This window comes from Euphorbia lathyris, chromosome 8 (assembly GCF_963576675.1).
Source record: "Euphorbia lathyris chromosome 8, ddEupLath1.1, whole genome shotgun sequence".
Taxonomy (NCBI): domain Eukaryota; kingdom Viridiplantae; phylum Streptophyta; class Magnoliopsida; order Malpighiales; family Euphorbiaceae; genus Euphorbia; species Euphorbia lathyris.
The window spans coordinates 73,315,061-73,327,021 of record NC_088917.1 but is presented as its reverse complement, the minus strand read 5'-3'; the positions used below and the strand labels follow the sequence as shown (position 1 = coordinate 73,327,021).

Below are 11,961 nucleotides of genomic sequence, written 5' to 3'. Positions count from 1 at the left end.
TGGTTGTTTCAGCTTTACTTGGGGTGAATAAGCCTATTGATACGAGGCATTATTTGGGACTTCCTTCTTTGGTGGGTAGGAAAAAAAGGGTTATTTTTGCTCATCTTCAGGATAAATTGTGGAACAAATTACAACTTTGGAGGGGTAAAACAATGTCAAAGGCGGGGAAGGCTGTGCTCATTAAGGCGGCTGCTCAAGCTATTCCGGTTTATTATATGAATGTTTTCCTTTTTCTTATTTCTACTGCTGATGAGTTACAAAGGATGCTCAACTCTTTTTGGCGGGGTTCGAAGAAGGAGGGTGAACGTAGTCTAAACTGGTTGAGTTGGGAGAAACTATGTATTTCAAAGACTAATGGAGGACTCGGTTTTCGTGATTTCACGGCTTTCAATTTGGCAATGTTGGGGAAGCATGGATGGCATATGTTGTCAAACCCAAATTCTCTTGTAAGTAGAATTTTCAAAGCAAAACATTTCCCTGGTGGGGATTTTCTTCAAGCTCGTTTGGGTAATTCCCCGAGTTTTGTTTGGAGGAGTCTTTGGAGCTCTCAATTGTTGCTAAATGAAGGTTTTAGATGGAAGTTTGGAGATGGGAAATCCATTAATATTTGGAATGATGCTTGGCTTCATGATAAAGGAAAGTTAAAGGTGGAAACGACAATCATTAATGCACTTGAAGATTTGAAGATTAGTGATTTGTTTATTCATGGAACTTTTAATTGGGATGTTGAGTTGTTAAGAGAGCTATTTTTGGAGAGAGACGTTAAAGAAATTCTGAAACTCCCTCCTCGAGTTGGAATTGCATCGGATAGTCCAATTTGGAATGAAAGCAAGTCGGGTTTGTATACGGTAAAGAGTGCTTATGCATTAGCAACGGATGTGGTGGCTCCGAATAATCATCTGATTGTTATGGGTGATTGGGATAAAATTTGGATGACAAATATTCCGTACAAAGTTAGATTTTTTGTTTGGCGTCTTGGTAGAAATTGTTTGCCATTGCGTTTTAATTTGTGGAGGAAAGGATTATTGATCCCGGTGGATAGGTGTGTTGTATGTGGTAATGATCTTGAAGATGCTTGGCACCTATTCATTTTATGTCCTTTTGCTGTTAGTGTTTGGCGGGATGCAGGTTTATTGTTGCTTTTGCAACCTTTGGCGCAAGCGGCTGATAGTTTCTTGGATTATATTTTTGCTGCTATGACTGTTTTATCCAGGATTAATGGGGAGAAATTCCTAATGATATTGTGGAGTTTATGGAGAAGCAGAAATAAAAAGTTGTGGCAGAATGTAGTGGATAGCTCATTCCAAGCTATTACTGTGGCTGTCGAGGTTCTGAGGGATTTAAGAAAGGCGAGAGCTGCTGCAAGGTGTGGTGTTTTGGGGGCAGTAGTGGGTCTGTCTGAAGTCCAGTGGCGGAAGCCGTTCTCGGGTTTAAAATGTAATGTGGATGCGGCATATTTTGGGGACACCATGCAGATTGGGATGGGCTCCGTTTTAAGAGACAAGGATGGAAGGTTTGCTGCAGCAAGAACCGCAACTGTGGTTGGACTACCGTCGGTGCAAGAGTGTGAGGCGTTGGCACTCTTTTCGGCTTTGAAATGGGTGACTGATAAGGGATTTAGCCAGGTGGTTTTTGAGTCAGATGCGAAATCTGTGGTCGATGCTATTAATTCCAAAACTGACGATGTATCGGAGTTTGGTTCATTGGTGTCCTGTTGTCGCTCTCTTCTTCTTAACAAAAATTATTCTGTTTGTTTCCCAAGGTGTCAAGCGAACGGGGTGGCTCACTCTTTAGCGAAGTCCTCTCATTCTTATTCTTGTCCCATGTTTTTTTATGTTGTTCCGTCTTTTTTGCAATCTGTACTTAACATTGATTGCCCGATAGAGGCTTATTAAATGCATTCTTTTCGAAAAAAAATACAATAGTGATATAATTAATTTTAGTACAATGATTTTTAGTTATATTTTTATAAGAGAAAATAGGTTAAGCTATACGTGTCAAAACTACTCGTTTAAATAAATACATAAATAAACAAATCAACTATAAATTTAACAACCATACCATATATAAATTTGAGAATAAAAATACAAATTTCAACCAATGTTCTTAAATTAAATATATATGTCTACGAACTATGCTTCTCGTGACAAATAATATAGTATGAATTTGATTTATAAATTTTTATTTAATGTTTAGTTGGAGCCTTGTGTAATTGGCAATGTGTCTATGAATTTTCAGCCTATTTCAATCTTGCCCTTAAATTTTATTTTCGATAAGGAAATTCAGTATGAGCGGAATAATCCATCCATTAAAACGAGTTGAACACAGTTAAAATGAATTATTAGATTAACTGTATCGAGCTATTTTATATAAATTTAAGTATAACTTAACCTCAATAAGTTTGCATACAAGGTTCAGAAGCAAAAAAAGTTGTTCTCACCTCTCTCACTATATCTGCCAGCGTTGCCTCTCCCTCTCTTCTCTCAAACGTTTGTTTTTAGTTCATAGATCATTGTGTTTTCTCCCGATTAATATCGGCGTTGTTGATTCATGGCAGGTAATATACGATATTGGTTTCGTTCTTCTACTGCAATCTATTTGAATGGTTTCTACACTACTAGAGATAATCTAAAAACCAGTTGGACTAGTTCTAACTTTTAAAACAAGAAGCGTAAGTGTTTCAATGGAAAAGGAAAAGAGCATGGTAAGGAACCAAAGAAGGTGGAACAGAAAAGGAATAAGAGGCACATGAATAGGAAGAAAGTGAACATCTCACATGTGAAGCGTTTCAGTCGCCAACTTAAAGGGCATTATGCAAAATACTGCAATGCCCCTAATGTACATTGAACTAAATCCTCAGTGAGTGAAATACATGTAGTTAGTATTGTTCTTCTAACCGAATTCAATTCTCTCCGAGGTGTTGATGCACATGTAATAGGCCATATGACAAAGAATAGAGATTTCTTTGTCGATTTCCACCAAATTCGAGTCAAATCAAGGTGGATCTAAGTAGGAAATAACTCGAGGGTTAAAGTGTGAGGGATTAAAACTTACAGTTTAACCCTACAAGGAAGATAAACTCTTCTCCTATATGATGTGTTATTATTTGCTCCGGAGATTCAACTAAAACTTATTTTGATAACATCTATGTTTAACATAGGATTCAACTTTTATTTTTTTAAAGCGAAAAACTTTAGTCATCTCCTAGTCGTAAATAAAAACTTTAGCCCGATAAAAAAATTCAAATATCAATTTAACGAAAAGTGATGTTGCTGATAAATCTGGGGATAATAATTGGCAGCCTCCTGTGCATGGGTTTGTTAAATTGAATTGTGATGCTGCTTTTGCTGTTTCGAATAACTCTAGTGCAACGGGATTCATTGTGCGGGATTCAAATGGGGCGGTTGTGATGAGTGGTGCGTGTCCGTTGGGACGTTGCTGGTCTGTTTTTCATGTGGAACTGCTGGCTATTTTGAATGGATTGAGTTTTGCCAGACAATGTGGTGTGGAGAAAGTTATTGTGTCTTCGGATTGTAAAGGTGCTGTTGAAGCAATTCTGTCTGATAGAGATGTGAGTTATGTGGATGTGATTGTAAGATCAATTCGCGTTGTGGCGTGTTATTTTATTGACTTGTGCTTCATTTATGAGGGACGCTTGCGGAATGCTGCGGCTCACGAACTTGCAAAATGGGGATCCTATTTAAACGGGCCTCAAATATTAGTTTCAGATTTTTTGTCTTTTCTGTCTACTTGTATTGACATTGAGCACAATCTTTAATACAAGTTGATGTTTCTATAAAAAAAAAAATATATATTTTTTAAGCTTTTGTTTTGTTTTTTATTTTCTCATTTTACTTTAAGCTTTTCTCTTTGTTTTCATATTTTTATGTGTGAAGTATGCATATGAAGTTATAAAAGGTTATAGTGCAGGTTATTTCTTAGATGTTTCTAACGAATTACAAAAATTGTACGATTATAACAGATGTTTTCCCTTAATAAATTTATTTGTAACGCTTATAACTATAACAAGCTTACTCATTATAATCACCCAAGTTTATCCCCGTTTTTTTCAAACAACAAAGATATATCACTTATTATTAATGTAGACGATTAAAAAGACACATACGATATTTGTTCATAAATTTTTTAAATATTGTCTAGAAGTAAACATTAAACAACAACGATAACTTATCCTTGTTTTCGAAACAAATTACTTGTTAAGAAAGGAAGCCAAACGTTTGATCATAATTTGAGAATTGGGATTGAGTAGATTAAACACATGAAAACAATGATCTTCTTCTTCAACTTCAAACAACTCTTCAACTTCACCTTTCCATCCGCTTTCTCTCACCAAATCCAAATACCAAACTCCTCTTTCTCTTAGCTCATCCTTTCCGGCAACATAAACTAGCACCCTTGAGCATCCAAGCCCATTCAGACTAGTTGTCGCCGTTGGACTCGCTGGATTGATCATCGGATTATCGACTCCAAATGGTGCAGAAGGGTACACAAAATCCCACGTCAAACGAGACAAACTTTTGTCATGATCTTCACTCTTCTCTTTTCCAACTGGGTTTGATCCCAAAAAATATGGATGCCCCAAATAAGCACCTGATATCCTAACTTTACCTGAAATAATATTTCGGGAATCAATGAACGGAAATATATTAAAAATTATAGATTTTTGCAAACTAAAGATTAGCTTCAAAACATTTTGTCGCACCGTATTTGATGCCAAATCTGTACATCCATTATTTCCTCTTCCTGATTCTTGAGATTTATTACCTTTGATTTGATTAGATTAGATATGTAGATTTTCATTTTAGTGCTACATGATTACATACAATCTGAATTTTTTTTTTCTTTTAATTGGTATTTTTACAATGCTGAAAATGTTTATTAGTATTTTTTTTTTTAAATTTACGCACAATGCGCTTACATTAAAAAAGAAAGAAAAATCCCCACCCCACCCGGATGCGTTTCGAACCCATAACATCCCTAGTCATAGGTAAGCTCTCAATGTTTTAAAGTTATCAGGATTTTGACTTTTGATAAAGGAATAACTAATTAAAAATACTTAAAAAAAGGGTTGATGGCTTATATTCATATTTTTAATATGATTTATAAAAATAATTTCAAATTAATTATATAAAATTAATATATGTTTTTATCCATTTATTATGTTATCCGATCCGATCTAGCCGAATTACTTAGTTGAACCAAATGATCCATTACTCAATTATGAATTCGATTTGATATTTTGGCCGGTTATATGAGGCAAAATTATCATTTTGTACTATAAACATAAAATTGATGTTAGGAGTGTCATTTTATGACACAAAAACACGATTTACAGAGACAGCCTAACTGACACGACACGATTGATATGCAATTTATTTTTCTAGCATTTATAACATATAAAACCATATGAAACATATATACGAGATAACACAATTTTCACACGAAATTGTCACTGTAAACGATGTTTACCAAAAATCAGAAAAACCTTATGTTTTACATACCTCCCAACTTCTCGGAACCAGCTCTCAAGGCTATGTTATGCACAATATTAGCACCGGAGCTATCTCCTCCGATGAAAAACCGATCAAAATCTCCATAATCTTCAATCCACGGCTCACCTCCATTTTTAACGGAGTGAGAAGCAACCCATTGAAGAGCTTCCCAGCTATCCTCATATGCTGCCGGAAGAGGATGCTCCGGCGCCAGTCTATACTCAATCGACACAGCAAGAACTTGAGCTTCAAGTGCTAAAGATTGGATGTAACGGTGGCCGAGAAAAGAGAAGGCGGATTCTATGCAGAAACCTCCGCCGTGGAAGTAGACCAAGATCGGAAATTTCGTGCATTGCTCTGGGAGTATCGGAGAATTTTTAGTGGATTTAGGGAGGAAGAGCCGAGCCGAGATGGTTGGGTTTTGAGAGATGGTAATGTCTTTTGATTGTGGGTCTTCGTCGAGAGACGGCGGCTGGTACGGCGAGCCTACGAGGCGTTCGACGGAGCCGTCTTTGTAGAGACGGATGATGGCCGGAATCTCTCTTTCTACCTCTTTTGTTGTAGCAGAAGCCATTTTTTCTTTCTTGAAAGACTTTCTTTTTTCTTTACAGAGGTCTGGTCTTGATTTCCAGAGTGTTATATATTCCAGGTGTTTAGAGTTGTTATTTTCATGCTTTATCATCTTAAAATGATGTTTTTTAAAGAAAACATATATTATTGGGCGGCAGTATTTGACTCTATAAATTTTTACGTTAATTATATATAGATGTCATGCAGTATCGCTAATTTGCTGATGGATATCTGAAATATATTTTTTTCAAATGCAACCATTTGATTTGCAAAATTTTAAATTTGGATTCACTTTGTCAGAATTTAGTTTTCGAAATGAAAATTTTCAAGAATTAATGATATTTTATGCAAATTTAATTGTTCAACTTTTTATGTTTGAAATCATTTAGGTGTTATTTTTTACTAGAGAAAGTTAAAACTTCAAAAATGATGATTTTAAAAAATTAAAAATATGGTTCCATAATAAAATATAATATTAAATTTGGCAAAGTAAAAAAAATACTAAATTTTGCAACCATAGAATTGTATTTGTAAAAAAAAATTAATACCACAAGTACCAATCTGCAAATCAGCGATACTATAAGATATGTATATGTAATTAATCCTACTTTTTTTTATCTAATTACATTCAATAACTCTAAACTTCAATTTTTCTGTGAACTTTTATAAGTTTTTAGTTATTTATCTATTAAACATTTTCTTTTTGATATATGGTGAAAACTTTAACATGTGGTGAAACGTGTCTTCTATATTCCAAATTCAACAAATTTTATTAGAAAATATAATTTATTGAATGTAATTAGATAAAATATGAGTTATTTGTAACCTTTGAAAAGTTTAGATGATAGTTAAAGTTTTGTACCAGAACAACCTATATATTGAACTTATATCATTTCATTAAAAGGTATTTAAAAAATATAGAGAAATACTTTATACAAATCCATATCAAAATCCATATAAAATTCCAAGAAAATATAAAAAGATCACTTATTGACCTATAAAAATTAGGGATGGGCACGGTTCGGTTAACCGGTTTATTAGGTAAAAAAAATTAACCGAACCGTTATCAACGATTTTTTAACCATCCAAACCGAAACCGGTCCATATCAATCGGTTAACCATTAATTTCAGTTAGATTTTTCAGTTAACGGTTTTTAACTAATTATCATTAGTTAACAAAAAATCAACGGTTAAATTTTTACTCAAACCTAAATTTTTAAACAATATTAAAATACATATAATTTCAAAAATTCAAACGAAACAAATTCATATAAAAGTTTAGAATTCAAACATAGGTACCGAATTAAAAAACAATCCATCAAGTTTACATTTAAAACATAAAGAACTGTAAATAATATTTCATCAAAGTACTTATTACAACATAAAACAGTATAATCTATGTTATAATCTATGTATTTATATTAAGCAGTATAATCTATGTATTTATATTTATATTTGCCTTGCCTTTGTCGTCAAATGGTCTATATATATTTTTTTAAAATTTATATTTATTAAACGGTTCGGTTAATTTTCTTTTTTTCAGATCTGTCTTCTCTCTCTCAGATCTGTTGTCATGGTGAAGAATTTTTATGAAGATTGAGAGTTTTGAGATCTATCTCTTCTCTTTTAGATCTTTCTCTCTCTTTTAGATCTATCTTTTCTTTTTCAGATCTGTCTTCTCTCTCTCAGATCTGTTGTCATGGTGAAGAATTTTTATGAAGATTGAGAGTTTTGAGATCTATCTCTTCTCTTTTAGATCTTTCTCTCTCTTTTAGATCTATCTTCTCTTTTTCAGATCTGTCTTCTCTCTCTCAGATCTGTTGTCATGGTGAAGAATTTTTATGAAGATTGAGAGTTTTGAGATCTATCTCTTCTCTTTTAGATCTTTCTCTCTCTTTTAGATCTATCTTCTCTTTTTCAGATCTGTCTTCTCTCTCTCAGATCTGTTGTCATGGTGAAGAATTTTTATGAAGATGGAGAATTTTGATATCTATCTTCTCTCTCTCGGATCTATTTCTCTCTTTTACATCTTTTTCTCTCTTTTAGATCTATCTCCTCTCTTTCAGATCTCTCTTCTCTCTCTAAAACATAGGATCAATTTTATAACTCAATTTTTTTTCTCTCTCTCTCTCTATGCTAGGGTTTTATGGTGAAAAGAGTGAGGGACAGATCTAGGGGGAGGGGGGCGGCTGGTGGCGGTGAGAGAGTGGTGGCAGCTAGGGCTTGGGCGGATCGGGATGGGGAGATCGGCGGGGATGGCCTGGAAGGGAGGAGCGTGATGGGCGAGGAGGGGAAGGAGGGTGGGGGGCGCTCGAAGGAGATGGAGCTGGGTGGGGAGATGGGCGGCGCGGCAGGGGGGATTTGGGGCGTTGGGAGGGGGGATGTGTGGGAGGCGAGGGAGGCGTCGCTGGATGTGGCGTTGCGGCTGGGGGAGAGTGCTCGGGAGGACTAGGCGGCTAGGGCGGCTGGATCGGCACCTATTTCGGACGCAGGGGGCAAGGCGCCTCCGATCGCAGGGGGCGAGGCTGGGCGCCGGGTGGAGCGCCGATGAAGCTGGGCAAGGTGCAGGCAGCGCCGGGCAGTGCGCTGGAAGCACCGACAGTAATGCTGGGCGGTGGTGTCCGGGTGCCGGCAGGGGTGCACATGGTCGGTTAACCAGTCCATTAACAAAAATCATTAACCAGTCCATTTAATTCGGTTAACCATATTTCGGTTAATATAAACTTCGGTCGGTTAACCTATATTTCGGTCGGTTAACCATTAGTGACTTTTCGTAGCAAATATCACTTTACATCTTTAATTATTCATTTTAAAATAAATATATAATTATTTAAATATTAAATAAAAATATGTAACTTCAAATTTAATTAACAAAATTGACAAAACAAATAAGTTTTAAGTTATTTTGATATTTTTAACTTAAAAATTAAATATAAATATGTATATTTATAGATTGATAATTAAATTTCTACATATATTTCTACTAGTTTTATGTGTATTAATACATAATCGGTTTATTTTTCGGTTTCGGTTAACCATCGGTTTTTAACATAAAAACCGTAAACTAGTCCATCGGTTACGGTTAACCTATTTTTTGGTTTGGTTTCGGTTTCGGAAATCGGTTTTTCGGTTTTCCGGTTAGTTTTGTGCAGCCCTAGGGACAGGCGCTGGAAGCAGGTCCTCGGGCAGTGCCGGGCAGGCTGGGGCGGTCAGGTCCATATTAATAGAGCGGGTACTTTTGGTGTTAAGTGTGGTGCTCAGGTCCAGGGAAATGCGGTTTCCCCCAGATCTAGGGTTAGTATAAACGAAGTAGGGAAAAGTTCTTGGAAAGATACGGTTATGGGGGTGGTCGAGGAGGAGCCTTGTATGGAGGAAGTGTTGATGGTGGGGGAGTCTGATGATATGTACTCTGATTCTGATGAAGAGGAGGGTGTCCAAGACGATCCTCTTTGTCCGGTGATTAGACTCTCCTCAGCTGAGAAGCGGGAGCTCAGAGAGAAATGGAAGGTGTCTCTAATAGTTATAGTGCTTGGAAAGAGAATTAGCTTTAACTATTTTGCCCAAAGGATCCAAGCTCAGTGGGCAAGGAAAGGGAAAGTCAATATTACTGACTTGGAAAATGACTACTATGTCATTAAATTTACCCGGGTTGAGGATTATAATGCGGTGATCAAGGGGGGCCCGTATATTATTTCCAACCATGTTTTGGCCTTAAGGCCTTGGGTTCCTAATTTTAATCCTCATGATTGTTCTGTTAACAGGATTTTGACTTGGGTTAGGTTCCCGGGCCTTCCCATTGAGTATTATAGTTGTTAAGCCCAAAATATACCTAAAATATCATCAATAATTACATCAATATTGCTACGAATTTATGCTATTTATAACTGTTTAGAAAGCTTTTACTCTCGAATATGTTTCTTTCTTGCAAGGTACATAAATATTTGGTAAAATCCAAATAGGAATAAAAAGAGCTCAAAAATAGAAGAAAACCCCTACAAAAGGAGTCAAAGACGACGAAAATTAATAACGCCAAGTCGAGGACACGAACGGAAGCTGAAAAACCGAAAAAGCTCCGTGCCGCGACCGCGGCCCCCCCATTCACGGTCGTGACACGCGTCCTTCAGCTTTTCTTCCCTTCGTCTGAAGTACAATTGATGCTCCCCCATTCTCGGTATGAGCAGGAGATTTTAGAAGCCTAGTTACACACTTTCGGTTTCGACGAAACGCGATCGTTCGGGTGGATAAAGATGTCCTTTCGTAGTGGACACGATCTTTCACAGCGGACACGACACTTCAATCAAGACTCTTCAACATCTATAAATAAAGAAGTTGATGGAGAGTTGAAGATATGTAGAAAAAAGAGATTAGTGTAGAATTTATGCAGAAATTCCGAATCAAGTGATTTAGAAGTTAGATTTTGATTCTGTTCAAAAGCAATATGATGTACACACATTGTTTACAAAATAATAACAAACTCAGTAACGTTTAGACATTGTTCCAGTTTAGTTTACATTTTGGTAGTGGACCGACCCAGTCTCTATTACGAAGATTCAGCGAGAAGATTGAGTAGAGGATTCGCCCCTGAGCCTGACAAACTCTAACGAAACCCAAGAAAAGGATTGACAACCCGTTCACTTGCACGCCGTCGAAGAATTCAATGCTCCATGTTCTCTGTAAACTCGTATCAATTTATATTTCATCTAATAAAGTCCGTTCTATTCGATAGATCTTTATGCAGCACTTATGGTAACCAATCCACTAAAGTGACTGCTGGTGTTTTCATTAAAACTTATTTAATCCAAAATCTTTACAAGGAAACTTTGTTGAACACTTAGGCAAATTATTATCTCGGTAGAGTTTTAATTTGGTTAAGGGCAATTATCCCGGATAAGGGTTTTGTCGCGTTCAAAGCCAATTAATTAGAGGTTCCGTCATTTATTTCATCTTTATAATTCGTACAAAGTTTAAAGTTGTTTTCTTTGCTTAATGCAAACAAATATACTTGTTTACTTTTTTTAAAGTACTAAAACGTTCATGTTTTGCAAATTCATTTTTAATCAGATACTTTCTAAGGTCTTCACATTCTAATCTAATTCTATAATGTAACGTTTTATGGGTTACCTAACGAAAATCCTAATACCCATTTGACAAATTTCTTAGAAATTTGTGACACTTTTAAAATACCAAATGTGACTGCAGAAGCAATCAATCTTCGCCTTTTTCCTTTTACTTTGAAGGATCGAGCCAAAGAATGGTTAACTTCTATGCCAGCCGCATCAATTGAGACTTGGGAACAATTATCCCAAGCATTTTTATCAAAATTTTTCCCTTTAGCAAAAACCGCAAGAGTCATTAAAGAGTTAACGTCTTTTTCTCAAAATGATAGTGAAACTCTTTATGAGGCTTGGGAACGTTTTAAAGAACTTCAACGTTTATGCCCACACCACCAATTGCCCGCTGAACTTTTAGTGCAAACATTTTATAATGGACTAAATCCTACAACTAGAGGTTCATTGGACGCTATGTCTGGAGGGTTATTCATGAAGAAAACATCTGCCCAAGCAAGAGAACTTTTGGAGGAAATGGAAATCAACAGCAGTATGTGGCCCGCGGAACGTGGACACCTACCATCAGCGAAACCATCATCCTCAACTACATCATCAGTTAAAGGTATAGTGAATCTTGATCTAGTAGCGATGTTGCAAGCCCAATTTTCTGCCTTGTCGCACAAAATTGATAGGTTTATGGCACCGTGTGATCCTAATGGTCAACCAATCCGAACGGATGTGGATTACGAAGGTATGAGTGAAATTGAACAGGTAAACTTTGTCCAAGGACAAAACCAAACTAATAACCCTTATTCCAATACATATAATCC

The 11,961-nt window shown here is 36.2% G+C and overlaps 1 protein-coding gene and 1 non-coding gene across 2 annotated transcripts; both read right to left on the bottom strand.

Moving 5' to 3' along the window:
• Window positions 1-4,210: 4,210 nt before the first annotated feature.
• Window positions 4,211-6,087, bottom strand: LOC136203313 (2-hydroxyisoflavanone dehydratase-like). Its single transcript, XM_065994436.1, has 2 exons — window positions 5,523-6,087; window positions 4,211-4,629 (listed from the first exon to the last, which is right to left on the bottom strand). The coding sequence occupies exons 1-2, from the start codon at window positions 6,085-6,087 to the stop codon at window positions 4,211-4,213; spliced, it is 984 nt and encodes a 327-aa protein (XP_065850508.1).
• Window positions 6,088-11,428: 5,341 nt separating this feature from the next.
• On the bottom strand, window positions 11,429-11,535 carry LOC136204998 (small nucleolar RNA R71). The gene has a single exon (XR_010675807.1). It is a non-coding gene; the product is annotated as a small nucleolar RNA R71 (small nucleolar RNA).
• Between the last annotated feature and the right edge of the window lie 426 nt (window positions 11,536-11,961).

Excerpts from the sequence above, each read along its gene's own strand:
- LOC136203313 (XM_065994436.1), bottom strand. The coding sequence starts at position 6,087 with ATGGCTTCTGCTACAACAAAAGAGGTAGAAAGAGAGATTCCGGCCATC. Across the intron at positions 4,630-5,522 it reads TGGTTCCGAGAAGTTGGGAG|GTAAAGTTAGGATATCAGGT; the intron begins GTATGTAAAACA and ends ATATTATTTCAG.